The sequence below is a fragment of the Ailuropoda melanoleuca genome, chromosome 3 (genome assembly GCF_002007445.2).
Source record: "Ailuropoda melanoleuca isolate Jingjing chromosome 3, ASM200744v2, whole genome shotgun sequence".
Classification (NCBI taxonomy): Eukaryota; Metazoa; Chordata; class Mammalia; order Carnivora; family Ursidae; genus Ailuropoda; species Ailuropoda melanoleuca.
This window is the reverse complement of record NC_048220.1, coordinates 28,351,854-28,378,842: the sequence shown is the minus strand read 5'-3', so window position 1 is coordinate 28,378,842 and position 26,989 is coordinate 28,351,854. Positions and strand designations below refer to the sequence as shown.

The 26,989-nt window shown below is 37.7% G+C and overlaps 1 protein-coding gene across 2 annotated transcripts in view; it reads left to right on the top strand.

The window, feature by feature from the left end:
* Window positions 1-10,027: 10,027 nt before the first annotated feature.
* Window positions 10,028-26,989, top strand: part of PFDN1 (prefoldin subunit 1) — a 63,637-nt gene continuing 46,675 nt past the window's right edge. The window contains exons 1-2 of one of the 2 annotated variants that reach the window (XM_034656119.1): window positions 10,028-10,174; window positions 12,536-12,702. In XM_034656119.1, the coding sequence (XP_034512010.1) occupies window positions 10,142-10,174; window positions 12,536-12,702 (200 nt within the window). In that variant the 5' untranslated portion in view covers window positions 10,028-10,141. The remainder of the gene's footprint in view (window positions 10,175-12,535; window positions 12,703-26,989) is intronic. The other variant, XM_019795765.2, reaches the window with a different exon arrangement.

Here is a 26,989-nt window from a genome sequence, read left to right as displayed (position 1 = left end):
TGGCTACTTCAGTTCGATCTAGTTTCTCATCTTCTGCCTTCTGGAAATCACTCCACAAGTAGTAGTCGTGGTAATCTTCTGGAGCATAAATGTGGCCAGTCACTCCATTGAACTCAGTGACCAGAGGTTAGATCCTAAGCTCTTGAGCTTGACTTGGAAGGCCCTCTGCCATTGGCCCTCATTGATCTCTCTGGCCCTTCTCCATGGTTTTTGTTTTGTTTTGTTTTAAGATTTTATTTATTTATTTGACAGAGACAGCCAGCGAGAGAGGGAACATAAGCAGGGGAAGTGGGAGAGGGAGAAGCAGGCTCCCAGCGGAGGAGCCTGATGTGGAACTCGATCCCAGAACACCAGGATCAGGCCCTGAGCCGAAGGCAGACGCTTAATGACTGAGCCACCGAGGCGCTCCCTCCTTTCTTCATGGTTAACAGGCTACTGTAGTCCAGCTACACCAAACAACTCATATTTCCCTGATGACACCAGCCTCTCACCTTGGCGTCTTTTTCTAAACTTCTAGAAATATTAGCAATATCCTTTCTCCCTTCTTTGCCAGGAACTCCTGTTTATGTATATGTTTATCTATATGTATATTTGACATTGTACCTTTCATCTCTGTGAATTATTTTTTTTAAAGATTTTACTCATTTATTTGACAGAGATAGAGACAGCCAGCGAGAGAGGGAACACGAGCAGGGGGAGTGGGAGAGGAAGAAGCAGGCTCCCAGCGGAGGAGCCTGATGTGGGGCTCGATCCCAGAACGCCGGGATCACGCCCTGAGCCAAAGGCAGACGCTTAACCGCTGTGTCACCCAGGCGCCCCCATCTCTGTGAATTATTTCTTTTATAACTGGAAGTTTGCACCTCTTAATCCCCTTCACCTAGTTGGCTCATCCCCCATTCTCCTCCTCAGCTTGGCAACCAACTAAGGCTCCAAACTGCAAGACTCCTGGGTTAGGAGGCCCTCCTCTGTGTTCTCCACCTCCCGGGGTCACTTCCTCTACATCAGAATTTTCATATTCCTTTATAACTCTCTGTTTATTTGTGAACCCCACTGTACTATGAACTGCCCTTTATTTATCTGTAGTTTTGCAATACTTGACACATAATAATAGCCACTGTTAATTAGGTGCAACTACATACCACAAACCTTGCGTGCATTATCTCATTTAATTCACATGATAACTCATAAGTACCATTATCTCTATTATATAGTTAAAGAGATGGAAGCCCTGAGAAGTGAAGTAATTTTCCTTAGGTCTTACAGCTAGTAAATGTTTTGAAATTGCTGAAAGTTCTCCAACTGAATGAACCCTTGGGGTTCTATCTGTCTTACAAAGTTGCCAAGATCAGATGAAGTGATGAATAGGATATGGCTTTGTAAGCTGAAAAACTCTGATGTCAGAAACTAACTTCCGCCCCCCATATTTGTCTTCTATTTTCCTTTCATAATAATAGATTCCCTGGTGTCTAAGTAGACACATAGCTGCCCACAATAATAGGTATATTTCCTACACTCTCCTACAGCCAGGAATGGCCATATGATTCTGTTCAGGCCAATGTGATATGAACAGAACCATACCTACCACTTCTAGGACATGGCTTTAAAGGGAATGCCTGAGGCTCCTCCTTCCTTTTCCCTTCCTTCTGGCTAGGCCATGGACATAGTGGTGATGAGTCATCTTGGATCATATGGATAAGATAGAAGAAGCCTGGGAACTCTGGCCTCCTGGAATTCACATACTTACCCTACACTGCATCTGTCTGGGTGATTGTGACAGAGATAGATAAGCTTCTATCTTGTTTCAGGCATTTTGGCCCTCTGTTATAACACCTAAACCTATGCTCTAACTAATATAGTCTATTCACAAGGGGGAAGGATTATTCTTATTATTCCTACACAGATGCTTTGAAACTGCATGTAGGCTATATCATAAGAATTAATTTTCTCTTCTCAGTAAAAGACATTACCATTCAACTAGTTGCTCAGGGCAAAAACCTAGAAGGCTTTATTTTCCTTTTAAAAGCACTTTCTTGGAGTGCCTGGGTGGCTCAGTTGGTTAAGCGTCTGACTTGTAATTTCAGCTCAGGTCATAATCTCAGGGTCATGAGATCAAGCTCGGCATCGGGGCTCCTCACCCAGCAGGGAGCCTGCTTGGGATTCTCTGTCTCCCTCTGTCCTGCCACCAGTAAGGCTCTCTCTCTCTCTCAAATAAATAAATAAATAAATAAATAAATCTTTAAAACAAAAGAAAACTTCTTTCTTGAGGTATGATTGATATGCAATAAACTGAATATGTTAAAGTGTACAATTCGATAAGTTTCCAGCCAGGAAACTATCTGCACAATCAAGATAATAATCATATCCATCACCACAGGTGTTACCTAATGCTCCTTTGTAATTCCTTTCTTCTTCTTCCTCTTCCTTCTCCTCCTTCTTCTTTTTGTAATCTCTTTCTTCTAACTCTTCTCCAGTCCCCCTCTTCTTTCTGCCACTTCAGATCAGTTAACATTTTCTAGAATTCTATATACATGGAATTATATAGTATGCTATTCTTTTTTTGTCTGGCTTCTTCCACTCAGCATACTTATTTGGAGATTAGGAGTGATCTTTGGTTCCTCTTTTTCTTTCATGGCACCTTCCTGATCCCAATCCATTCCTTCATCAAGTTCAGTAACCTCTACCTGAGTCCATCTATTTCTACCCTAGTTTCTATCATCCTCATTCACACCACCATCGTCACTCTCGTACCACTTTTATTGTCTACTAACTGGTCTCTTTGTTTCCACTCATTTCTTCCAATCCATTCTCCACCTAGCACCTACAACGATCTCTTTAAAATGGGATCATATCAATCTCTTCAGATCAGATCAATACCCTGTTTGAATTCATTCAGTGCCTCCAATCACACTCAGAATAATATTCTAGGGGGTGCCTGGGTGGCTCAGTACTTAAGCGTCTGCCTTTGGCTCAGGGCATGATCCCAGGGTCCTGGGATCCAGCCCCGCATCAGGCTCCCTGCTCTGCTGGGGGTCTGCTTCTTCCTCTCCCACTCCCCCTGCTTGTGTTCCCTCTCTCGCTGGCTGTCTGTCAAATAAATAAATAAAATCTTTAAAAAAAAAAAGAATAATAATCTAACCCTAACGGTAGCTTGCGAAGGCCTTTCATTGTCTGTGCAACACCCCCGCGCACCCCGCACCCCCATCCCATAAGCCGGGATCACGCCCTGAGCCGAAGGCAGATGCTTAACTGCTGTGCCACCCAGGCGCCCCCAGATTTTATATTTCTTTCTGATTCAGTTTTGGAAGACTGTATGTTTTTAGGAATTTATCCATTTGTTACAGATTTGTCCAATTTATTGGCATAAAATTTTTCCTTGTACTTTCTTTTTTTGTTTTTTGTTTTTGTTTTTTAAATTCAAATTCAATTAATTAACATATAATGTATTATTAGTTTCAGCGGTAGAGTTTAGTGATTCATCAGTTTTATATAATACCCAGTGCTCATTACATAATGTGACCTCTTTAATGTCCATCACCTAGTCACCCCATTTCCCATCCTCCCTCCCCTCCAGCAACCCTAAGTCCGCTGCCCATGATGAAGAGTCTCTTATGGTTTGCTTCCTCTCTGATTTGGTCTTGTTTTATTTTTCCTTTCCCTTCCCCTATGCTCCTCTGTTTTGTTTCTTAAATTCCACATTAGAGTGAAATCAGATGATAATTTTCATTCTCTAATTGACTTATTTTGCTTAGCATAATACCCCCTAGTTGCACCCACATAGTTGCAAATGGCAAGATTTCATTTATTTTTAATGGATGAGTAGTATTCCATTGGATATATATACCACATCTTATTTATCCATTCATCAGTCAATGGACATCTGGGCTCTTTTGATAGTTTGGCTATTGTGGACATTGCTGCTATGAACATTGGGGTGTAGGTGCCCCTTTTGATTACTACATTTGTATCTTGGGGTAAATACCCAGTAGTGCAATTGCTGGGTTTTAGGGTAGCTCTATTTTCAACTTTTTTGGGGAAACTCCATACTGTTTTCCAGAGTGGCTGCACCAGCTTTCATTCCCACCATTGGTGTAAGAGGGCTCCCCTTTCTCCGCATCCTCTCCAACACCTGTTGTTTCCTGGTTTGTTTATTTTAGCCATTCTGACTGGTATGAGGTGATATCTCATTGTGGCTTTGATTTGTATTTCCCTGATGCCAAGTGATGTGGAGCATTTTTTCATGTGTCTGTTGGCTGTTTGTATGTCTTCTTTGGAGAAATGTCTGTTCATGTCTTCTGCCCATTTTTTTTTTAAAGATTTTATTTATTTATTCTACAGAGATAGAGACAGCCAGCGAGAGAGGGAACACAAGCAGGGGGAGTGGGAGAGGAAGAAGCAGGCTCACAGCAGAAGAGCCTGATGTGGGGCTCGATCCCAGAACGCCAGGATCACGCCCTGAGCCGAAGGCAGACGCTTAACCGCTGTGCCACCTAGGCGCCCCTCTGCCCGTTTCTTGATTGGATTATTCATTCTTTGGGTGTTGAGTTGGTAAGTTCTTTATAGATTTTGGATACCAGCCCTTTATCTGATAAGACATTTGCAAATATCTTCTCCCATTCTGTCAGTTGTCTTCTGGTTTTGTAGACTGTTTCCTTTGCTGTGCAAAAGCTTTTATCTTGATGAAGTCCCAAGAGTTCATTTTTGCCTTTGTTTCCCTTGCCTTTGGAGATGTGTCTAGCAAGAAGTTGCTGTGGTCGAGGTCACAGAGGTTGCTGCCTGTGTTCTCCTCTTGGATTTTGATGGATTCCTATCTAACATTTATATCTTTCATCCATTTTGAGACTATTTTTGTGTATGGTGTAAGGAAATGGTACAGTTTCATTCTTCTGTATGTGGCTGTTTTTCATTGTACTTTGTTATCCTTTGTATTTCTGTGGTGTCGGTTGTTACTTCGCTTTTGTTTCTATTTCTGTTTATTCATTTGGGTCCTTTCCCTTTTTTTCCTTGATGAGTCTGGTAAGGGTTTACCAATTTTGTTTATCTTTTCAAAGAACCAGATCTTGATTTCATTAATTAGTTCTTTTATTTGTCTCTGTCATTTAAAAAAATTATTATTATTATTATTATTCTTGTTATTTTAAAGTAAACTCTAGCCTACTATGGGGCTTGAACTCATGACCCCAAGATCAAGGGCTGCATGCTGTTCCAACTGAGCCAGCCAGGTGCCCCTCTGTCATTTATTTCTGCTCTGACCTAATTATTTCCTTCTTCTGTTATTTCCTTCCATCTTGTGCTTTCTTTGTTCTTTTTCCAGTTCCTTTAGGTATAAGGTTAGATTGTTTATTTGAGTTTTTTCTTATTTCTTTAGGTAGGCTTGTATCATTATATATTTTCCCCAGTATCATTTGTTGAAAAGACTGACCTTTCCCCCATTGAATGGTCTTGGCACAAAAACACTGGGACAAAAAAATCATTTGACTATATATTGAGGGTTTATTTCTGGGCTTTCTATTTTTTTTCTAAGATTGATTGACTTATAAGAGAGAAAGAGAGAGAGTGAGCAAGAGCACAGGGCGAGAGGCTTTGGGAGAGGGGAGAGGGAATCCTAAGCAGACTCCGAGCTGAGTGTGGAGCCAGACTTGGGGCTCAATGGGAGCTCAACTCCACAACCCTGAGATTACAACCCTGAGATCCGGACCTGAGCTGAAACTGAGAGACAGACCCCAAATTGACTGCACCACCCAGGCACCCCGCTGGGCTTTCTATTGTATTCTGTTTGTACATGTGTCTCTGTCTTTATGCCAGCATTACACTGTTTTGATTACTGTAGTTTTGTAATAAGGTTTGAACTCAGGAAGTGTGAATCCTCAGCTTTGCTCTTCTTTTTCAAGATTGTTTTGGCTATTCAGGGTTCCTTGAGATTTCGTATGGACTTCAGGATGGATTTATCTATTTTTGCAAAAAAAGTCATTGAGACTTTGATAGGGATGGCATTAAATCTGTAAATTACTTTGGGTAGGATTGACATTTTAACAATACTATGAAATCTTCTAGTCCATGAACACAATGTCTTTCCATTTATTTGTGTCTTCTTTAATTTCCATCTGCAATATTTTGTAGTTTTCATTGTACAAATCTTTCACTTCCTTTGTTATGTTATTTCTGAGTATTTTATTCTTTCTGATGCCATCATGAATGCAATTATTTTCTTAATTTCCTTTTCAGATTGTTTATTCTTAGTGTATAGAAATGCAACTGATTTTTGCATGCCGACTTTGTATCCTTATACTTTGCTGCATACATTTATTAGCTCTAATAATTTTTGTGTGGAATCTTTAGGATTTTCCAATTATAAGGTTGTATCATCTGTGAACAGGAATAATTTTGCTACTTCCTTTCCAGTTTGGATGCCTTTTATTTCTTTTCTTGCTTAACTGCATTGGCTAGGACATCCACTACTATGTTGAGTAGAAGTGGTGAGAGTGGGCACCGTTGCCTTTTTCCTTGTCTTACTGGAAAAGCTTTCAGTCTTTTACCAATGAGTATGATGCTCACTATGGGTTTTTTATATGTGGCTTTCATTATGTTAAAGTTGTTTAATTCTATTCCTAGTTTGTTAATTGTTTTTATCATGAAAAGGTCAAATAGAATTTTAAGAATTAAAGGTTATAATTATTCAAACAAAAAACCAAGGAATGGCTTAAATAATAAACTAGACATAGTTGAAAAGAGAGGTAGTAATTTAGTGGAGAAAATTGAGTAAATCATTCAGGATTCAGAATGGGGAAATAGTAAGTATAAAGTAAGGCTAGGGAATATGGATGATTCAACATATTTCTAATAGGGGTTCTAGTTAAGAATAATGACAAAAAATAGTGGAAAGCCAATATTTCATGAGTTACTGGTTGAACATTTTTCAGTATTAGCATAAATCCTCAGATTAAAGAAGTGTACTATGTTCCAAACAGGAAAAATAAAACACACATACACACCACACCACACCACACACCCCCCCCACACACACAGACACACACACGGGTAAAAGGGCAGAACCTAGAACAATGTGAATGTCTTAAAAGACGCCAGAGAAAGGATGGGTTTCTAACAAAATCATGAAAAGCATCCTGACAGGACTTTTTATCAGTATATGAAAGCCAGAAGACTATGGAAAAATGTCAAATAATTGTCAGTCTGTAATTCTATACACAGCTAATCTGTCATTTCAAATTAAGTGTGAAATTGAGACAATTTTACATATACAACGTGTCTTACTTCCATAAAGCTGCCATAACAAAGTACTACAAACTGGGCAGCTTAGAACAACAGAAATTTATTTTCTCACAGGTTTAGAGACTAGAAGACCAAAATCAAGATGTTGACAATGTCATTGTCCCTCTAAAAGCTATAGAGGGTTTCTTGCCTTTTTCAGCTTCTGATAGCCAGAAGTATAACTACAATCTTCACATGGCGTTCTCCTGTCTCTTCATATAGTCCTCTTTCTGTGAATGTCTGTATCTGTGTCTAAATTTCCCCTTTTTATAAGGCCACCAATCATATTGTGCTATGGTATAGATGTTTGTATACCCCCAAAATTCATAAGTTGAAATCTTACCCCACAAAGGGTGGGGCATTAGCAGGTGGGGCCTTTGGGAAGTGCTCAAGTCTTGAGATTGAAACTCTTACAAATGGGATTGATGTTCTTATAAAAGAGACCCCACAGAGATCTTTCACTCTTTCTGGTGAGAGCACAGCGAGAGGTCAGAAGTCTGCAACCCAGACTAAGGACACCCTGGACACCCTGATCTTGAACTTCCAGTCTCCAGAACTATGAGAAATAAATGTTTGTTATTTATAAGCCATCCAGTCTGTGGTATTTTGTTGTAGCAGCCTGAAGGACTAAGACATAGGGCCACCCCGACAACCTTATTTTATTTTTGGTTACCACTGTAAAGACTTGATTTCCAAATAGATGACATCTGGATGTACTTCAACTCATCTTTTTTTTTGAGAAACAATCAAACCCATCACACAAGGCTAAGAGTTTACTCTCTGAGACTCTTCCTAAAGAATCTACTAAATGATTTACTTCATCAAGAAGGAAATTAAACTCAGAAGGAAGGAGTGGTATGCAAAAAGGAACAATGACCAGAAAAATTGAGAGAAGCTTCTTTCTTAAGGTCCCACTGCTCTTAAGTAGTACAGGCAGTATTTGAACCCAGGTTGTCTGACACCTTAGCCTATGCTTCTAACTTTGACATTACATATGCCTCTATGAGGAGTGTTTTAAAAATCTCATTAGGTAATATACAGAAAAGGGTCTGAAACTTTCTTTGAAATTTAATATTCAATCATTATTTATTAATTATCTATAATGAAGTTCTAAGGAGGTCCCAGAGTAGAATTAGGCCTTTCTTCTCTTTACCAAATTAGAGAGAAATGACTAGTTTTCTTTGGAATAATTCATTCTTACTGAGTGTTTATTTTGTATTTCTTCCCCGTGAGGCACTATGATCGGTGTTCTGGGTATAAGTGGGAGAACCATTATTCCATAGTTCTTGATTTCAAGGAGCTTAGAGTTTACTAAGAATTTTTTTTGAGGGGAGGAGGTAACGCCTGGGTGGCTCAGTTGGTTAAGCGTCTGCCTTCAGCTCAAGTCATGATCCCAGGGTCCTGGGACAGAGTCCCACATCAGACTCCTTTCCTCAGCAAGGAGCCTGCTTCTTCCTCTGCTTGCCAATCCTCCTGCTTGTGGTCTCTCTCTATGACAAATAAATAAAATCTTAAAAAAAAAAGTTTAAAAATAGTTTTTTTGTTTGTTTGTTTTTGTTTTAAGGTAGGAAGTATCATGTACCTGAGAAAGGAACAGATGTAGTCTTGAAGAGAGTTCAGAGGAAATATTATTTTTGGTCTGTGTGATGAATGATACAAAAAAACAAAAAAGATAATGGGAGAGGCGGCCTGCTTCCTAGACCTTGAAAACCAAACATAATCATGCTAACTACAACAACTCAACTAACTATTGAGTGCCTACTGTGAGCGTGGTGCTACGCTTGGAGCTTTTCCTGGTCGTACTTACTCCCTAAAATAACCCTGTGAGGTCAATTTTGTTACTCTCAAATTAAATGAGGATGTGAGGATGTGAACTCTACTACCACAGCCCAGGCAGAGCTGGCTCCAGGTAGAGCAAACTTTGAATCCAGATCTAGCTGGCTCCAAATTCCCTGGCCCTTCCCCTCCCTTCCAAGTTTTTAGAGTGCGTAAAAGGTCCAGTTCTTCCGTTTCTAAAAGTCTAATTACTATTTATCTTCTGGTTGAAATGCCAGGTCTTTTATATAAAGCAGGTTCTGAAAATGTGGTCTGCAGGCGGATTTGCATCAGGTCATAAGGAGAGTTTGGGAAAACACAGACTTTCAGGCCCCAATTTTAGAGATTTTAAGTAATTAAGTCTGGGATGAAGAGCAGAGAATCTGTATTATAATTATTTTTTTAGATATGTATTTGAGAGAGAAAGCATGAGCATAGGGGGAGGGGTAGAGGGAGAGCCCAAAGCAGACTCCCTGCTGAGTGCGGAGCCCAACACAGGGCTCAATCTCAAGGACCCCCCCCCCCAAGATCACCACCCAAGCAGAAACCGAGAGTCGGGACCTTAAGCATCTGCGCCACCCAGGCACCCCAGAGAATCTATACTCTTTTTGCAAAGTTATTTGGCCTCTCTTGAGAACCACTGCGTCTAGAAGGTCTTCCACGAGATTTCAGTAGAAATAAATTCTTTGGAAGAACACTTCTAAAACTGCGGAGCTTCTCCGTACTGGCAGGCTAATTCTTCTGCTTCCCCGACAGCACAGGGACTAGCTGAAGTAATGAACGCCTGAAGAAGTTTTAGCCTGATCTACACACAACTCTATTCACCAAGCACTAAGCTATTTGTTAAAGCGCTTAAAACCACACCGAGAATCTGCGTGCCAAGCCTGATGCATCACGTGGGGAAGACGTAATTTGTATCCGCAGTATTTCTGGAAGCCCAGCTAGTCCGACTCGTGCGCAGGCGCAGAAGAAAAGGGGCCGGTCGAACCGCCGAGGAGCGCCCCTCTTCCACCCTCTTTCTAGTTTTATCGTACTGCGCAGGCGCACCGAGTGAAACAAGATGGCGGCTCCCGTGGATCTGGAGTTGAAGAAGGTAAAAGAGGGTCCTGACCTGCCACAGGCTTCTCTTTGGGAAGCTAAGGGGATTGTGGATAAGAATATCGAATGAGGCTCGAGTCCTGAGGAAGGGAAGAGGCCCCGGGGAACTGGGGAGTGATTTCCCAGAGTCCTGAGAGGGACCAGATCTTAGGTTGGCGTGGGGGGCAAGCACCTCTTTCTGGGTAAGAGCCGGTTGGGCTGGTCTGGTTAAGTCTGGCGGTCGGATAGCTGGCTTGTCCTCTCGTTCCGAGCTCCAGAGCCGTTTCTTGTGTGGAGGCTTCAGTGCCATAGTAAGGCCTGAAGTAAGCGTTTCAGATGGGAGAGCCTTCGGACCGCTTGCCTGAGCTGAGGCACCTGTAATTCTAAATCTTCATTTGCTTTAAAAATTCCCAAGTCCGCTCTGTGTTTTTTAGGCCACTTACTCGGTCCCATACTTTGAAAGGTCGCAGTATCTACATACAGTTCAGAGTTAGTCTCATAGCAATGTTAATATCAGGGCTTTAACTCCTAGCCCTACCCTCTTCCCCTTTTTTTGAAGGACTTGTCAAAAAAAGAAAAAGGTCCGTAAAATTTAACAAATAAAATCGGTATCAGAAGGAATTGGGCTTCTGTCTTCAAACAGTTGCTTATAAATGTGTTAGTCAAAAATTTTTCCGCATCTAAAGGTTGTCAGGGAGAAGATCCTGGACTTTATCTACTTTAAACCTGTACTTTTTCCTAGAAAAGGAAACTGAGTTCCAAAAAAGATTTAGTCAAAAGTTGGGACTAGAATACACTATTCTCTATTCCACACCTTTTGGTAATTAGGTTCTTCAGAAGAGCAAATTTTACATCTTAATACTTCTTCAGGTCAATCTTTGCATATGAACTGGGACAGCTGAGATAGTTGTTGCTCCCAATAAATGAAGCTGTTTGTTATTGCCCTGAGGATATATGTGTATGTAACTTGCTTTCTGTCTTTCTTCTTTTGAAACTTGTAAATTTAGTCTTTAACGTGGTGGTGTTCTCTAATGTAATATCTCAGTTTGAACAATATACCAGCTACCTTAGCAAAGTGTGTACAGAACAGTCAGGAAATTTTACATGCAAATCAAAATTCATTTTAAGAATTCTTAACGAATTCTAAAAATCTACCTTTTTTTTTTCTGTTAGAAGTTCAAATGTAAGTCAGGGTTTAGTGAAAGAGCTGACAATAGAGTACAGCTGTGAATGATCTCAGCTCTCAGTATTTGAATTAGTTACTAAGAAACCCCTGGACACAATGAATGCAAACTAAGAAAGTGATTGGTGACTTAAATTGGGTAGTTTTGACAGCTAATTAAATTAACTAAAAAAGAAACTTGTTTAAATGTTTTGTCTTCTAATATCTTTATAAGGTCTTTTTTGTTGTTGTTTTTGGAAAGTAATAGGAAATTTCAGGCACCTTCCTTGCCAAATCAGTCTTTGGAAACCTACTAGTAGGGGGAACAAAGTCAGAAAAAATTTTAGTAGCCTTTGCTGTGTATTGCAGTCACAAATGTTACTGTTCAGGCTAGATTTGACAGCATCTGAAAGTCATTCCAGGCACTTAAGAGGATCCAAGAACTGTGTTTATCTTTGAGTTAAGTGTATATGAGGGTCAAATTTGGCTTGGTATGTGGATATGAAGATCATGATGCAATTCTAATGCTTTGAATTTTTTGTTTTTTAATCTTTATCTCAAAAATATTTGTATTCTGAATATTACTGTAGACAGTAGAATAGAACCGTTCTCAGAAGAAATGGATTTAAGTACCTGCCTTTCCACCTAATAGTTGTTCAACCCTGTGCAAACCAATTTTATCTCTTTAACAAATTTAGTTACTTTAACTTGTAAAGAGTAATGATGAAATTGCCATCCCTAACTCATAGGATTATTGAGAAGAGTAAATGAGATTATATTCCTCTATGTTCTCATATTAATATTCCCTTGTTAGTATTTCAAACAAATGTGGGAAAGTGTTTTGAAACCTAGACATGTAACACAAATGAAGTGAGTCGTTATATTTGTGGTTCTTGTTTTGGATCTCTGGGTTTCATCCTCTGACTCTCTTGCATGTATTGTTTTTTATTACTCCTTGGATACCTGCTTTTTCATATGGTTATTTAATGTGCATTTGTTCTGCTTCAAGTAGACTGCATCTTCTGAGGACAGGATAAGTTCATTATTTAGTATGGTGGCTTGATTGTTTACAGTTATATTGACTTTTACTGATGTTCGTGTTGGTAAATTTAACAGCTTTGTCTCTGGTTAGCATGCTTTATTTTAATGCGTTTGGATTTGACTTGTTTCCTGTAAAATGTTTCACCCACTAAATCAAGGACTTGTTTTTATTAGGCCTTCACAGAGCTTCAAGCCAAAGTTATTGACACTCAACAGAAGGTGAAGCTTGCAGACATACAGATTGAACAGCTAAACAGAACGAAAAAGCATGCACATCTTACAGATACAGAGATCATGACTTTGGTAGATGAGACTAACATGTATGAAGGTGTAGGAAGAATGTAAGTAAAATATATCCTTAATGGGGTTATTGTGGGAGAGTTTTTGTCTAGAATTTGTTCATTTTAAAACTTGGGTTAAAGTACCATAGTAGTTTTGAGGATCATCTAGTCAAATACCTCCTTTTAAAAAATGCTAACTGAATCCCAGATAGATGTGTTTAATTTTAGACTTTGAAGTACGTTTCTTATTTTCCTGTTCTTCTCTCCATGATCAGGTAGGTACTTAAGTGTATAACTTCAATGACAACAATATGATTTGTCATGAAAAGATGTGGTTGTTTTTTTTTNGTAAAAAAAATGTTTTTTTTTTTTTTTTTTTTTTTTTTTTTTTTTTTTTTTTTTTTTTTTTTTTTTTTTTAGAGGTTTTTAAATTATTTGTCAGAGTGCACAAGCAGGGGGAGCAGCAGTCAGAGGGGCAGCCTCCCTGCTAAGCAAGGAGCCCAAAGTGGGACTCGATCCCAGGACCCTGGGATCATGACCTGAGCCGAGGGCAGACTCTTAACCGACTGAGCCACCCAGGTGTCTCTGAAAAGATGTTTATAGTAATTTTGCATGTGAAGATTTATTTAAGTAGTTGTAGTTTTAACTTCCGCTATCCTACCTGATTTATTAGGAGTCATTCAAATCCTAGATCTTTCAGATGTTTGACCAGTGTGGTAAAATAAAAACAGATTCATTTATCATTTAAATAAACTCCTCCTATCATACATGAGAAATCAAGTAAACCAATTTACCTTTTGTTTGTTCTAATTGTTAAACATTATTAACCACCTACACTGCACTTTTTTTCTTTTAAGAAATCTATTACCCTTGTGAAGGAGAATAGACCTGCTTTGCATTCTCTAAGCAGTAAATAAGGAATGGAAAAGCCCTTAACTACAGGTCACATTCCATTACAATGAGCTAAAAGGAGAAAACTTTTTTTTTTTTTTTAAATTTCAGTGGAGGAGGTACAAGAGGAGGGTTTTTCTGGAATTTGGTCTTTGAATATTATGTAGTAAGTGGACTGTTACTTCAAGTTTGGAGATCTTTTTGTAGTTGAATGGAATTTGACCTCATTCTTAGGATGACTTGTTTTGTGATTGATTTGAAGGAAGCATAACGTGTGTAACATTTGGTAATGGCTTTGGAATGACATCATGAGAAGTGGGCCCTGCTCATGACTAGGTACTCCATTTCTTTCTGGAGAAGAGAGAGATTATGATAAACTTCATGTGATTTGTTTTCTCAGAATAACAATATATCACAAATAAATTTTATCTCTGTAGTTCATGTTTTTCATTTTAGCTTATTTTTAGAGGGAGAGAATCCCACTTTGAGGGTTCGCTTACTGGGATATGAAAGAATTGGAATGAGAACAAAGTAGAACCCTTGAATATCTATCTCTCTAGTGTGAGGCGCATTGTTGGCGTTCACCACCGGGTAATTTTATCCTTAATGTGAATATCCTGAGGTGTGAAAACAGTAATGCTAGCTTTCCTAGCGTGTTTGTTAACATGTTGCACCTGGATTTCATGTCACAACATTAGCCTTTGCAACAGTTAAAGAATCTCTTTTTCCGAAAATAGAGAAACTCTTTTGACTATCTTTGACCTTTTGAGCTATAACGAAGTTTTTAGTTGTAATCAGAATAATTTAATTTAATTTAAACATTGTGCAGACATGCTAGAGTAGCTGCTTTTTTTTTTTTTTTTTTTTGCATAGTGCCCTAAGAGCTACAAGTAGGTTGTATTCCATGCAAAGAAGTCTAGAATTAAAAGGCTAGGATATGATTTAGTTAACGGTACAACAGTAGTAGTATTTCCGGAAGATTTATTTCATGTAAAAGAAATACATAGTCTTAAATGTTTGGATAAAGTGAAACCTACATAGTTTCAAACTTTGGTTTTCAATTTGACTTTTATGATTTCTGCATCCCACTGAGAGTACAAATTTGACCCTGCATTGTAGGGGCATGTAAGGTGAATAGCGTTTGTTGTTTGGCTAGAGTATAGTGCCCTCAGGAAGAAGAGACTTGCTGAGTATTAGTCTGGTCATGAGGATGTTCTCCTTGATGCTAAACCTGAAATAACTTTCTGAATTTATAGTCTTGAGTAATCTTGAGTATCATTGTGATTCACTTCTTTAATTGTAGTCTTTACCTTAATTTGTCTTTTCCTTTTTGAGTATTATTTGGGATTTCTAATTAGAATACTAATTTTTCTCAAGCTGTTGTTTAAAACCATGAATTATGAAATCCAAAACACTCCATTTTTGTTATAGAATCTGCAGATTTTTGCCGTCGCTGAAATTCAGGCCTCATTGTATCTTGTCTATTATCACAGTAGCATCTTAATTGTTCTTTCTGCCTTTATTCTGTCTGTCCAGATGTAGTCTTCATACTTCTGTTGGAGTTGATCATGTCCATATTTTTCATAAAATTCTTTGATCTGTTGCCCACAGGATAAAATCTAAACTTATTAGCCTAGCATTCATGTTTGTTCATAATCTGTCTTTAATGTACCCCCCTAGCCTCAAGTCCTGCCATTTTCTATTCCCAGGCTCCAGATGGCACATAAATTTCACGTCACGGACTTAACTTCTTTCATTGATTTTGGGTTATCTGTTGAGAAGGAGTTTGAGTTTCATGTGGGCTTTCATGATTAGTAGTGTCTGTCATGGGTGAAGGTAGAAGAGTAGTAAGTAGCATGTGTTCAAGAAATGGTTGTCCCCATTTTTGTCACAGGGCTTTGTCACTCATGTTTTTGTGCTTTCTTGCTTTTGCTTGTTCTGGCCTTGGCCTGAAGTATCCCCTTTCCCTTGTGAAATTCTTATCCTTCAAGACATAGCTCATCTTCTCTGAAGATTTTTCTGTCCTCCCTGGCAGACTTACTCACACTTCCCTGAGTGATACCAGAGCTTTTTTGTTCCTGTAGCTAATACAGCAGAGAGAGAGAGATGATTGATATCTAAGTGGGTAATTTTTCTCAACTAGATCGTCAGCTCTGTGTGACCATATACAAATTTATCTTTGTTTCCTCAGTTCTCAACATAATGTCTGGCACAAAATAGGTGTTAAATGTGTCTTGATTTGAAGTGAGTATGATTCTTTCTCTTAAAATAACTGCATTTTCTTTTGTTTCTTTCGAAAGAAAATATGTTTAGAAAGTTGGACAATTAAAAATTAGGCTTTCTTATTCTATTTTAAAATATTCAACAAAGGTGAAATTGTAAAAGTAATAAATTTTAACTAAGGTCAGAGGAGTTATTTCTGACCAAAATTATGTCCTTTGATTGGACAGGATTAATTCTTTATTAAATCTGAGAAAGTTGACTAATTCTAAATGCCAACCAGTTGCAGAGATGTTCATTGAGAACTGACAGTATAGAGGAACCTAAGCCTTTAGAATTATGCTGAGGGCAGTATACTCCTTAAAGAATAAAGGCTATTCTATGCAGAATAATATAAAAGTATCTCTTTTACCTTCCTCATTTTCATATAGGATGAAAATCAGATTTTCCTTTATAGGGTATATATTTAGTTTAACCAAATCTTGCAAGCCTTTCAGGTCACAAGTATGGAGAAATTTGGTAGTGTTAAATACCTCTTATGTGGCTAATTTTGGTTTTAAACAAGGAAAATCAGGCTACAGGGTGGGAGATGATGAATTGCTATATACTGTAAGCTCTGCGTATTCATTGCTCAAAGCTATATTCCATCCAGTCTCTTGGCGTGTTGCCAGCACATTTTAGTTCTCTTACTTCATATTCTTTGGAGAGGCTGTTATGTAGCCTGATACTACTACCACCAATTTCTAGTTTGGCTACTTAAGCTGTTTGTGAGCTGACCTCACCGTACTGCTTTGAGAACTATGATGAAAGTTACAACTGTGGAATGATCTGTCTGAATAGTTGCAAGTGTTTGTCTTTGCATCTTTCTAGCATGCAAGGAGGGAATAGACATAGTTCTCAAATACTACATGAATGTTTCTTGTATCTTTTTTTTTTTTCTCCTTGAATAAGAACCAGTTTATAATGGTTTATGGGGGTTTTCTTCCCTTTTACTTTGCACACTAGAAAATAAGAGTATTTTTTAGAAATAAGAATTACATTTGAAAGTGCATGTAAAGGACATTTAACCATGCTGGTATTTGAAAGGACCATCGTTAGAATAAATGTCAGACTTAGTTTTATTAACAGTAGGTATGATCCTGACCCTGATGTGATGTCAGGTTTATTATTCTATAATTTTAATGTCCTTTTAGTTGAGCATTACATAAACTTCTTTTCAAAAGAGACAAATTAAGCTTTTAATTTTTTTAATATGGGAGGAACTCGAGTAGATTAGCCTTTGAGAAGGATGATTAGTGCCTTTTTAAAACTTGAACCTAACTAAAAATAACTTTGTACCATATTTAAACCAATTTAGAGGTATGCCACCATTCTGTGGGTATTTTTTACATTTAAGGAACTAAGAATGAACAATGGTATAAATCTACCAACTAGATAAGTGTCTAGCAATGTAGAAATTGCTGTTTGGGAGCGGTGTTGCTATTTCTACTTGTTGAAGTAATTTGATGGTTGATCTCTAATGGTTGAGAGATCCAGAAGTGTAAAACCTAAGATAAATGTGGCACAGGTAGAAAGTAAAAACAGTAGATGTATTCCTGATAGGTAACAAATTAACGTCAACAAAAATGTAAACAGTTGAGCAACTTTTCAACTATTTGGGATGTAGTAAACTAAATTCTTCATGACAGCTTGTTTGAAGTGTCCTTTGTTTAAAATACAATGTTGGTTTTGTTGTGATTTTAATTGTTAGTTTGGATGTTGACCTGTAATCTGAATGGGACAGTAATAAAGCCAAGTTGAAATATTTGTTCTTTCTCTGTTTTGTTATATTAAATATTAATAGAAAGGGATATAGTCATGGTGCCTCAAGTTTTGCAACCATTTTACAATTTCATGTAGCTGTAGAGTTGGTATTCCATTCAATTTGAGGTAATTTTAAAGCCGACAGAAGAGTTGTACTAGATTAGGAAATAAACCACAAGTCTTGGTGCAGTAAATATTGTTGCTGTTATAGTAAAAACAGTTATGTATCGTTTTTACTGGAATCAAGTTTGGATATTTTATTTAGTGCTCGCTATAGGAGAAAAGAAGTGCACTTTTACTTTTGTTGTGAGAGCACACTGCAGATATAAATTTCTCCACTCCTCGTATACTTTCTTTAAAGGTAATAAGCTGTATTTTAGAAGAAATGAAGCAAAGATAACTGAAGAGTTCTTCTTACCTTTGAAAATTATTTTGTTTTTTAGATTTCATCGTAAAGGAAGAGGGGTTCTTGATGTTGAGCTGCTTTTACTAATAGAATGTGACCCACCCTTTTTGTGTTTTTATACAGAGCCATTTAAAGTCCTGGCTTTCATTGCTCAGAGTTCTAAGGGGAAAAAAAACAACTTTTCTGTTGTGCAGGGAAAAATGACTTCAGTCTTGTTGATGCTGAGTATGTATATGACCCCAGATGGGCACACTCTCCTCCTTCACAGATGTGGTACTCTAGGGAGAGGAGATTTTTGAGTAATAGTCTTAATTTCCTTAAGTTGTCAGTGATTTAACAGCTCAAGTGTTGATTATAACTGCTGTATGGCTGTGTAGAATGACATCACTGTTTTTGTGCCAGGGGAAGTTAACAAACATTTGCGTAGGAATTACATAGCTATGTTTCTTCTTCAGAAGAGTATTTTTAATAATTCTTTCCCTTCTTCCCCTCCCATGTCCTCCAGAATCCAGAGGAAGTTAGTTTCGAAAATTGTTGTGTTAATTAGGAGTTTATTGTAAAAAGGGAAAAGAAATCCGTTATACTTACCTTGGGATGTACAAACGTGCTAAAATAAAATATTTAATGTGTCCTTGTAGGGTTACTTATTTTAGGCTCAGCTTGATTTAAAAATGTAAATGTAATTGATTCATTTGGTTACTTGGAGGACTTGGCTTTTGCATTTCCTGACATCAAAAGACCTGACTTTTTTTTTTTTTTTAAACTGGCAAAGGATTAAACAAAACCTGCTTTTGTTGCATGAAAGTTGCAATTACTCAGCAACACAGGAGGATACTACAATGTCTTCCAGTTGGTGATAAGGATTGATTTAGTAAACTGAGGGAAGGGTGAAAAGTACTATTACCTTGTTGTTCCTATGTAAATAAAAATTAAGGTAGTAGTAACCTTGAACTATGTTACTTTGTCATTGGGGAATTGTTTGCTACAACTGACTTCTGCTGAATTTCTCTGAAATGAAAAACAATCACTTTCAAGCTGTACCAAGAATTTTCTGATTTTAGCTGCCACTTATCTCATAATGGCAAATTTAGGAACAACTTGCTATCTAATCTGTTTGAGAGAGGACTGAAATGGTCATATCAAGGAACATAATCTGCTTAATGAAACATCCAAAAGGAGCTCAGAGAAAGTATTGACCTAGAAGGTGAAAGTCAGTCTATGTTATGTGAACACACACTTGATAGTGACTTCTTAGTATTCTTTCTTATTCCTTGTATCAGGAATTGCTGTGAGCTACAAATACCCTTTGCTCAGAAGGAATGATTAAGATTGCAGTTTGTTGCATGCACCATTAGTGTCTGTGGTTTTGTGAAGAATGTATGCTCAATTTATTTTTAGCATTTAAGTTTGAATAGACATGTCTGAGGGAATGTTCTCTTATTGTCCTGGCCAGGAACTCTTATTACCATCTCTTGTTTTGCGGAAGGTCAGCTACCTTGAAATGGACCAGATTACTTGGAAGACACTGTTCCCTTGGCTTTGAAGAGTACTTGAAATGTTCTCATATCAAAATTTGCACAGCAGCAAGAGCCCAGTATTAAAAATGTATCTTTAAATAGATAAGAGCATGACTGCCCTAAACTGAGCCTTTTACATTGTTTGGCTCAGGGTAAAAAGATTTGAATCACAATATGCATCCTGTATGTGTGTGTGACTGAGTCTTTTGCATTTGTGCCAAAATATATTTATATTCCTCTGACTTTCTGCTTTTGTATCAGGAGTCTTCTGTTCTACTTGTGTCCTTCAGTACTCACTGGATAGTAATTTTTACTATCCAGTGGTTATATTTCATTCGGTGTTAACATTTTAACCTAGTAAAATAAAGATCACAACTTGGAAAAAGTTGTAGCAAATCTTGATGATTATATGTGGATATGTTTGGGATTTGATGGGCTAGAGTAAAAGTGGTAAACATCAGAGGTGATTATTTACCAGAATAGTTAGAATACCAAATAGTGACCAAAAATAAACACCATGTTTAAAATAGATTAACATACTACTGCTTCCATTTTAGGAGTAATAGTTTGATTTAAAAATACACAGTGATTTCTAATTAGTACAAATTGAACCTAGCAGTGTGTGAGTTACTCATCTAGAAGAAGGGATATTTATGGGGGCCTGGGTTCCTGAAGGGACATTGGTCCTCTAATAATTCCAGTGAATTCTCAGTCCTCATCTAATTTGACCTATTGGTAGCGTTTATTCCAGCTGGTCTTGCTTCGCTTGTTGAAGCATTTTCTTCCTTTGTCTTCTAGAATATCACCTCTTGGTTTTTCTTTTATTTTACTGGCCATTCCTTCTCATTCTCCTTTACTGTTTCTTTTTCTTTAGCATTTCCAAATTTTAGATTGTACTTGGGCTCAGCCTTTGGAATCTTTTTTCTTGTCTATACTCAGTCTCTTAGTGATCTCATCCAGGCTTATCTCTTTAAGTGCCTTTTTATACTGGCAACTCCCAGATTTTTATCTTTAGCTTAGACCCCTTCCTGAACTCCAAACTTGTATATCCACCTGCCCACTTTATATCTCTATTTGATGGTCTAATAGGCATCTCAAAATTAACTTGACCAAAATAAAATTCTCACTGTTTACAAGTAAACCAGTTCCTCCCTATGGTCTTCTTCATTTGAGTAGATGACTTTTTGGTCCTTCCACATCTTGTAGTCATCCTTGACTCCTCTCTTTCAATCTTATTCAGTCCTTTACCAAAGACTATCTTTAAATTTGGTCCAGAAGCTGAACATTTCTACTTACCACCACCCTGATCTCAGCTATCATTGTACTGTTGCAGCTGCTTCCTATCTGGGCTCCCTGCTTCCATCCTTACCACTTGATAGGTTTTCTCAGCTGAGTGCCCATATTGATCCTTTCAAAACATGTCTGATCACTCTCTTCAAAACCTTCAGATGGTTATTACTGAAAAAGACAAGGGCATTGCAGTTGCTGATCTCTTTGTCTGGAGCTGCCTTCTTCAGTATGTCTCCTGTACACCTTTCTTTTCCTTGAGGGCCTTTATTAAAAAGGCCTTAAGTTAAGGCCTTTTATAACCATCCTATTTAAAATTGTGCACATACTTCAACTGCCACTTTCTTGCCTCTTGTACTCTCTTTTTTTGTCTTTATTTTTCTCCATAGCATTTATAACCATCTGGCATACTATAATACCAATTATCCATTTTTCTTAAGTAAACTTTATTGCGACATAACATATATAGTAAAATAACACTCATTCTTAAGAATACAGTTAGATGAATTTTGACAACTGTAACCATCACACCAGTCATGATAGAGAACATTTTCATCAAAAGTTCCTGCTTCTCCCAAGTCATTTCTTACCTCCCCCCAAGTTCTGCTCTAGGGAATTGATAATCTGACATGTATCCCTGTAGATTAATTTTGCCTATTTTAGAACTTCATATGGAGTGTGTGTGTGTGTGTGTATATATATATATATATATATATATATATATATATATATATATATATATATTCATTATAGAATGTACTCCTTTGCGTGGTTTCTTTCATTAAGCACAATGCTTCTGAGATTTATCAATGTTGTGTATATCAGGCTTCCAGTGCTTTGCTGCAGTCCACTTCTTTACTCTTGCCTCTGCCCTCTTTGTGCTTGCCAGCTTTATCTTCCACATTGGCTGTAGGAGTTCCAAATATTTCATTCAGATGTGACAACATCTAGAGTTAGAAAGTACCATGTTTTCTATGTCACATTTGTAGGAGCAAAGAAATCTTTCCCAGAAATCTTCAAGAGCGCCACCTCTCACATTTCATGACAAGAACCAGGTTTCACTTCCCTGAGTCACTTGGAGAAGTGGAGGGTCCCAAACAAAATTTGGGCTCGGTCAGCAAAGAAGAGGAATGGATATTGGGTAGCCAACCAGTAATGTTTACTAAAATCGTCAGCAATAGTCTTTACAGTGACCAACAGTGACCAACAGTTGAGGGCTAGCTACATGAAAACTGTTGGTAATACATTTAGGATGAATTAGGGAGAGTTTAATGAGGAGATACAGAAGGAAGCTATTGAAGTAATTCAGGATTGTAATAATAAGGGCATAAGTTAAGGTGGCAGAAGTGGAATGGAGAGAAAAGGGTCAATATGAAAGAAAATGATGAGTCAGTGATAAATTGGGAATATAGAGGGTACAAGGAAGATATTGCAGGTTTGGGACTTAGGTGAGTGGGCAAGTGGTGGGATCATTGGTAGTCGAGATTGAAATGGGGAAACTTCTTGTAGGGAATGTTGGTAGGGGTAGATAAAAGGACATGTTGAGCTTGAGATACGGAACATACAAATAGAAATGACAGATAATGCAGAGATAGTGCAGTTGATGGGGGGTGATATTATTTTGTGGGCCATTAGCCAAGTTGATGCCTTGAAAATAAATGAGTTCTTGGAGGGACTTTGGGTAGAGATAGCTTAGTGGATAGCTTTCCATAATGCTTGAAATACTGGCCCTGGAAGAGAAAAGGAAGGGGGTGTGTGTGTTTAGAACTATAGTAGTTGATGAGGGGAACACAGTATGGTACTAAGTAGCAGCAGCATCCCTCAGAGTTAGATTTGAGCATGCTGTGTTCTGCAGATTTCTTTTGCCTAACGTATAGCAGGTCTAGGTGCTGTATTTCTGGAATATAATCTGAAACTGTGTTATTTTGTGCTCAAATAGTTCCACTTTGGCCATCTGTTCTTTCAGGTTGTCTCCAACTTGTTCCCAACCTTTTTAAATTTTTTTTAATTTTTATTTTTTGGAGGAAGAGAGAGAACGTACACACACACACACACACACACACACACACACACACACACACACACACACGCTTGGTGGGGGGAGGGGCAGAGGGAGAGGGAGAGAGAGAATCTTAAGCAGGCTTCACACCTGATGGGATCTCACGACCCATGAGTTCATGACCTGAGCTGACATCAAGGGTCAGACGCTTAACTGACTGAGACACCCAAGGATTTAAGGATGAATAATACTCCATTGTGTATATATACCACATTTTCTTTATCCACCCATTAATGGACACAGGTTGCTTCCATGTCCTGGCTGTTGTAAATAGTGCTACAGTGAGCATGGAGTTCACATCTTTTTCAAATTGATGTTTTCGTTTTCTTTGGACAAATACTGAGAAGTAGAGTTGTTGGATCATATGGTAGTTCTATTTTTTATTTTTTGAGGAACCTCCATACTATTTTTTATAGTGTTTGCAGCAATTTATATTTCCACCTACAGTGCCCATGGCTTCCCTTTTCTCCTTGTTCTTGCCAAGAGTTGTTATTTCTTGTGTTTTGATAATAGCCATTCTCAGTGGCTTGATTTACATATCCCTAATGATTAGTGAGGTTGAGTACCTTTTCGTTGTACATGTTGGCCATCTCTCTGTCTTCTTTGGAAAAATGTATATTTAGATCCTCTGCCCATTGTTAAATGAGGGTTGTTTTCTTTTTTGTTATTATGTCGCAAAAGTTGTTTTTTATGTATTTTGGATATTAGCACCTTATCATATATATGATTTGCAAATATTTTCTCCCAATTCACAAGTCACCCTTTCATTTTATTTTCTTGGCTGTGTAGAAGCTTTTTGGTTTGATGTAGTCCCCCTTACTTATTTTTGCTTTTGTTGTCTAAGTTTTCTTCTGGGAGTTTTATGGTTTAGGTCTTATGGTCAAGCCTTTAATCCGTTTTGAATTGATTTTTGTGCATACTGTAAGATAGTGTTGTAGTTTCATTCTTTTCATATGGCTATCCAGTTTTCCCAACACCATTTATTGAAGAGACTGTCATTTCCTCATTGTATATTCTTCCCCTTGTTGTAAATTAATTGATCATATATATGTAGGTTTATTTCTGAGCTTTCTATTTTGTTTCATTGATCTATGTCTGCCTTTAGGCTAGTACTGTATTTGATTAATATAGCTTTGTAATATAGTTTAAAATCAGGAAGCATGACACCTCTGGCTTTGCTCTTTCACAAGATTGCTTTGGATATTTGGGGTCTTCGATGGTTCTGTACAACTTTTAGGATTGTTCGTTGCAGTTCTGTGAAAAGTGCTATCAGAATTTTGATGGGGAATGCATTGCATCTGTAGATTGCTTTGAGTAGTATGGACATTTTCACAATATTTGTTCTTCCAGTCCATGAGCATGGGATATATTTCCATTTGTGTTGTCTTCAGTTTCTTTGATCAGTGTTTTATAGTTTTCAGAGTACAGGTTTTTCATCTCCTTGGTTAAGTTTATTCATTGGTATTTTATTATTTTCGGTGCAATTATTGGGATTGTGTTCTTAATTTCTCTTTCTGCTACTTCATTATTAGTGTATAGATATGCAACAGATTTCTGTATGTTGATTTTGGTTTTTTTGTGTTTGTTTTTTTTTTTCTCATACATTGATTTTGTGAGCTGCGGCCTTACCGAAGTCATTTGTCAGTTCTAATAGTTTTTTGGAAGTCTTTAGGGTTTTCTGTATATAGTATTATGTCATCTGCAGTTAGTGAAAGTTTTACTACTTCCTTACCAATTTGGATACCTTTTATTTCTCTTTCTTGTCTGGTTGCTGTGGCTAGAACTTCTAGTACTCTGTTAAATAAAAGTGGTGAGAGTGGACATCCTTGTCTTGTTCCTGATCTTAGGGGAAAGCTCTCCATTTTTCACCATTGAATATGATGTTAGCTGTGGGTGTTTCATATATGGCCTTTATTTTGTTGAGGTATGTTCCCTCTAAACCTACTTTGTTTCAGGGTTTGCATCATGAATGTTTTTTATACTTTGTCAGGTGCTTTTTCTACATCTATTGAATGATCATGTGGTTCTTATCCTTTCTTTTATTGTTAATGTGATGTATCTTGATGATTGATTTGCGAATATTGAACCACCCTTGCATCCTGGGAATAAATCCCACTTGATTGTGGTGAATGGTTTTTTAAATGAATTTTTGGATTCGATTTGCTCATATTTTGTTGAGGATTTTTGCATTGATGTTCATGAGAGATAGTGGCCTGTAGTTCTGTTTTGTAGTGCCTTTATCTAGTTTTCATATCAGGGTAATGCTGGCCTCATAGAATGAATTTGGAAGTTTTCCTTCCTTTTCTGTTTTTTGGAATAGAGAAAAATAGGTATTCTTTAAATGTTTGGAAGAATTCACCTATGAAGTTGGTCATGGACTTTTATTTGTTGGGATTTTTTAATTTTTGATTCAGTTTCATTGCTGGTAATTGGTCTGTCAAATTTTCTGTTTTTTCCTGATTCAGTTTTGGAAGGTTATATGTTTCTAGGAATTTATCCTTTTCTTCTAGGTTGTCCAGCTTGTTGGAATATAATTTTTCATAATATTTTCATATAATCCTTTGTTTTTCGGTAGAGTTGTTATTTCTTCTCTTTCATTTCTGATTTTGAGTCCTTCTCTCTCACTCATTTATTTACTTTTTTTAAATGTGTCTCGCTAAAGGTTTATCGATTTTTTTTGGATCTTTTCAAAGAACCAGCTCCCGGGTCACCTGGCTGTCTGTCAGTAGAGCATGTGACTCTTGATCTTGGGGTTGTGAGTTCGCGAACCCCATGTTGGGTGTAGAAATTACTTAAAAATAATAAAAAAAATTTGGGCACTGGGTGGCTCAGTTGGAAACCGAGGCTTAAGTTTGAACCCATTCTTTGCTACCCACCCCATGTTTTAGGTATATGGTGTCATACTTCATGTCCTTTTATTTTGTGTTCTGAATCACTTGACTGATTTTTATAGATAAACCTAATTTTACTGCTTTTGTAATTCCTATTTTTCTTCTTACGGTCTTTCCTTTCTGTCGAAAGTTCCATTTAACATTTCCTGTCAGGCTCGTTTAGTGGTGATATTCCTTTCACTTTTGTGTGTCCAGGAAATTCTGGGAAATTCTTTATCTCTCTTTCCTGGATAGAGAAAAACCTGGTTGTAGGTTTTTGTTTTGTTTTGTTTTGTTTTTTAGCATTTTGAATATATCATTCCACTTCCTTCTGGCCTGCCAAGTTTCTGCTGAAAAATCAGCTGATAGCCTTACGGGTTTTTCCTTGTTTGTAACTTATTTCTCTTGATAATTTCAAAATTTTGTCTTTATCACTACTTTTTTCCATTTTAATTACCTTTTGTCTTGGTGTGGACCTCCTTGGGTTGCTTTTGTTGGGGGCTGTCTGTGCCTTCTCGATCTGGATTTCTGTTTCCTTACACTTGATGGTGTCGCTGAGTTCCCAAAGTCTTTTCATTTATTATTGTTATTTTTTTTCTTTCCTGTTCAGCTTGATTGCTTTCCATTACTCTGTCTTCCAGATCACTTACATTCCTTCTTCTGCTTCCTCTAGTCTACTGTTTATTCTGTCTGGTGTGTTTTTAATTTCAGTTATTGAGTTCTTCATCTCTGATTGGTTCATTTTACATTTTCTTTCTCTTTGTTGAGGGTCTCACCAAGGTTTTTCACTCTTTTCTCCAATCCAGTGAGTGTCTTTCTAACCATTACTTTAAATTCCCTATTAAGCATATTACTTATCTCCATTTCATTTATCTCTCTTGCTGTGATAGTATCCTGTTCTTTCATTGGGGCATACTCCCTTGTTTCCTCAATTTGTCTAACTCTCTATGTCTGTTTCTCTGTGTTGTGAAAGTCAGCTATTTCTCCTGCTCTTGAAAGTAGTGGCCTGATGAAGAATAGGTCCTATAGTGCCCTGCAGTGCAGTGTTCCCTGTTCACCAGTCCTGGACCTTCAAGGATGTCTCCTATGTATGTTGCATGTGCCTTACTGCTGTGGCTGATCTCTGTTTGCCTTCAGTCTAGTTATCTTTAGTGTTTCTCTTTGCCTGTTGTGGGCAAGGTTTGGTCCCTGTGTTGTTAATGGGCCAGTCTGGGTCCACTTTGTGCTTGAGTTGAGTCAGACCAGATTTTTGCCATAGATGCAATAGCACTGAACTTTAGGGTGCTCTCCCGAT